Genomic DNA, 3,609 nt, shown 5'->3' with positions numbered 1-3,609 from the left:
GAGCCAGCCTCTGACCCTCTGCATCCCCTCGGCCCACCCTGTGCTCTCCGTCTCTCCCTCCCCTCACACCTGGGGTGAGCGTAGCTGCAAGTGGCCTTTAGGCCATGGGGAGCCAGGGTGTGGGGGGAGTCCCTCTGAGCCCCCACGCTGCTGAGGAGCTGGTGCTTAGCCTGCAGGGTAGGTGCCTGCGTCCCCCTGTACAGACCCCTGCCCACCCCTCGGCACACGCCTAACTTATCCTGTACATAGCCTGTGTAGCTGTCCGTGGCGGCGGTGGCCATGTACCCCCCACCTCCCCACAAAGCCCCTTGCTGGGTGGCTGGTACCCCTGGGGCCACCCACAGCATTACACTGGACCAGGGCGCCCATGGATCCCCCCCTCCCCGGGCGTCCTGACCCCCTCCTCCCTTCCCAGGGCTGTGCTCCCTACTGTAAGATGTGTCCTTGTACATTTGTATCAATAAAGGTGTGAGCATTGCACGGGCCCTTGGCCCCTGGCTCCTGCAGCAATGGGGGGTCTTGTGCCCTCAGGTTAGGGCTGCAGAGGATTCCCCACCAGTGCTAGGCAGGGCTTGGCCACGTGTCCCTCCCATTTCACCCAGTCCCCTTGGCCCTGGATGGCGCCAGTCACACCATCCCCAGCACAGCCCTGTCCCTGCTTGCCCAGCCTGGGGGCAGGGCTTTCCAGTCACAGCCCTGCCATCGCTCTGCAAACCCACCGAGCACCCAGGCTGCCGGCTGGGCCTCTCGCTGTCCCCACAATGCCCCCCGAGGGGTTGGTGGCTGTGGCTCTGGTCCTTATTGGCCTGGGCTTTCTGGCCTGCTGCTTTTGGGCAAGAAGGCTGGAGGTGCCTGGAGACTGGGGAGAGGAAGAAGAGGGGATCCCCTTCATCGCCAAGGATGGCTCAGAGTGCTGCCGGCTGTTCTGCAAGCCCTCAGCACTGGCCCAGCACCTGGTACGGGGCTTGGGGCGGTCCGTGGTGCTGTGGGGGGGCTGCTGGCTGTGGCCAAACTGGCCCCAGCTCCAGATGCTGCAGCAGCTCCTGCAGCTGCCCAAGCCAGAGCCAGCAGTGGCTCGGGAGTTCTTACAACTGTCTGATGCTGGACTGGTGGCCCTGGACTGGCTGGTTGGGCCACAGGGGGCTGGGAGTGACAATGGTGGGGGGGGCCCAAGCTCGGTGCTGCTGCTTATCCCCAATGCTGCTGGGAAGGTGACTGGTGGGCTCCTGCAGCTGGGGCTGCAGGCACTGGAGCAGGGCTTCATCCCTGTCATCTTCAACCGCCGGGGTCACAATGGCTGCCCCCTCACCACCCCCTGTCTCCAGCCGTTCGGGGACCCTGGGGATCTGCGGGAGGTGGTGACCTACCTGCACTGCCGGCACCCCACTGCCCCACTTCTGGCTGTCAGTGAGGGCTCAGGCTCAGGGCTGCTGCTCGCCTACCTTGGGGAGAGTGGCTCCTCCAGCCACCTGGCCGCTGCTGCCTGCATCTCTCCCATCTTCCGTGGTCGGGACTGGTTTGAGGCCAGGATGCCCTGGCTCTATGAGTGGCCGCTGCTGCTGCACCTCAAGCGGGGACTCAGCAGGTTAGTGGGGTCTTTGGGGCTGGGGTGGCACAGGGTGGGAGACTGGCGATGGGTGCCCCAGGATCCCTTCTGCCAGCCCTGAGGTGGGTGCGTGCAAGGGGTGCTGCTGCCTGCACAGGAGCCTCTGCATGGGCACAGAGGTGCTGAGCACAGCAAAATGTGCTGGTTAATGAACACCAGCCTGGAGCCAGCAGCTGCAGAGCCAGCCTGGTCACCACCTGCTCCCCTGGCTTGACATCTCAGGCTTCCCAGTTGAGTGCTGTGTCACCTCAGTGCAGGAGCACTTAATGGGCTGGCAAAGCCTCTGTGCTGCACTGGACCCTGGAGGCTGAGTAGGTCTAGCCAAGCCCCTGCATCAGTGCTTGCCCCACCTCAGCAGCCAACCCCAGGGTGTCTGCCTTGTGGGGTTTGGGTCCATGACCACCCACTCAAAGCCAGCCAGGGGACTAGCAGCTGACAACTCCCACCTTTACATTGGCTCTGAGTCCCTGGTGCCCAGCACAGCTGCACTGGGGAGGGCCAAGCACTGGCAGGGGCTGGAATGGGAGAGAAATGACCCCGTGCCAAGGCCTTCAGCAAATGACACCTCCCCAAGTGGTGCTGAGATCCTGGAGAGAGAGGGGGACAAGGGCTCCCTACTGCTGGGCAAATGAGGGCCAAAACCCTGCCGCTAAACCTCAAAATGCTGGGGCAAACAAGTGCCAGGTTGCACCTCAGCAAAGCTGGGGCTAGTCTTTCTGTTGGCCAAGTGGTGGGGTGGGGGTAGCAGGGTGTTTACCTCCCCTCCTTTGCCAACGCCCATTGCAAGCACTGCTGTCACGGTAACAGCGTGGAGTGCTGGCTGCTTCCTGTTGCCATGGTGTGCAGGCTGCACTGCAGGAGGACCCCCTCCCAGCATCCCCAGCAATGGACTGTGGGGGACACCCCCAAAAATCAGGTGCAGGTTTGAGGACACCCTCTCCAATCCCCTTGTGCAGGGCCACAGCCAGAGCACAGCCTCTTTGGGTGGGTGCAGGAGCTGGTGGCATCCCTGCGGCCTCCTGTCCACGGTGGCTGCCCCATCCCTGCAGGTATGTGGGGTCCTTGGCCAAGGTGGTGGACGTAGACAGGCTGCTGGGTAGCCGCTCGCTGCGGGAGCTGGAAGAAGCCCTCTTCTGCTGGACCAAGAGCAACCCCAGCAGCTGGGAGGCCTACTGGGAACACAACGAGCCCCTGCGTGATGCCGACGAGGCGGCGGTGCCGGTGCTGTGTCTCTGCAGTGCTGATGACCCTGTCCGCGGCCCCCCGTCCTGCACCCTGCCCTTCGAGCTCTTCCGCAGCAGCCCTTACTTCTTCCTGCTGCTGACCTCGCGTGGAGGACACTGCGGCTTCCCCCAGCAGGGACCAGGACACAGCTGGGGCCACGAGGCCGTGCTGGAGTTCTTCAGGGCCATGATGGAGTTCTTGCGGGCAGAGGAACGAAGGAAGGGGCTGCTGCGGTCCCACAGGTTTGGGGGTCCTACTGTCAAGCCCCCCATTTTCACCTGGCAGAGGTCCTACACCCGGTAGCACGCAGGCAGGAGGCGCGCATGCCGGGGTGGGCTCAGAAAAAGAGGCAGACACTCCATGTACTAAAATTACTTTATTACAGTTGATTTTTTTTTTAACATTTCCTTTGCTATGATACAAAGGATACTTACAAACAAAATATTACATATGACCTTATTTTTTTTTTTTTCCTCTTCTCTTATTTTCTGACAACTTGGTAACAGCTTTAAATGCACAATCTATACAATTAATACAGGTTATATATGAGCTATAATGTATGTTGAACCAGAAGAATACCAGAATACTGACAATATACTGTACATTAAGCCTTACCAGTTAGTGCTCGTGGCATTTTCTACAAGAAGGAAAACGCACACCTGTAGATTCACTCATACCAGCTGGTGCTACCAGACATGGAAGCAGAAAGGAGTTTTAATTCCCCTAGTTAAATCCTTCGCAGCCCATCACCGTGGTGCTGGGCCTGGAAACCTCAAACC

General features: G+C 60.5%; 1 protein-coding gene across 1 annotated transcript; it reads left to right on the top strand.

Annotated features, from left to right (window-relative positions):
• The first annotated feature begins 761 nt into the window (after positions 1-761).
• Positions 762-3,133, top strand: ABHD15 (abhydrolase domain containing 15). Its single transcript, XM_054394556.1, has 2 exons — positions 762-1,585; positions 2,656-3,133. Exons 1-2 carry the CDS (start codon positions 762-764, stop codon positions 3,131-3,133), a joined length of 1,302 nt encoding a protein of 433 aa, XP_054250531.1.
• The last annotated feature ends 476 nt before the right edge of the window (positions 3,134-3,609 follow it).

The sequence above is a fragment of the Indicator indicator genome, chromosome 30, assembly GCF_027791375.1.
Source record: "Indicator indicator isolate 239-I01 chromosome 30, UM_Iind_1.1, whole genome shotgun sequence".
Classification (NCBI taxonomy): Eukaryota; Metazoa; Chordata; class Aves; order Piciformes; family Indicatoridae; genus Indicator; species Indicator indicator.
Note: the sequence above shows the minus strand (reverse complement) of the source record. Positions and strands in the feature narration are given on the sequence as shown.

Bases quoted from the DNA above. Each gene is read 5' to 3' on its own strand.
- ABHD15 (XM_054394556.1), top strand. From the start codon at position 762: ATGCCCCCCGAGGGGTTGGTGGCTGTGGCTCTGGTCCTTATTGGCCTG. The intron at 1,586-2,655 runs GTTAGTGGGGTC...CCATCCCTGCAG, and splicing joins CTCAAGCGGGGACTCAGCAG to GTATGTGGGGTCCTTGGCCA.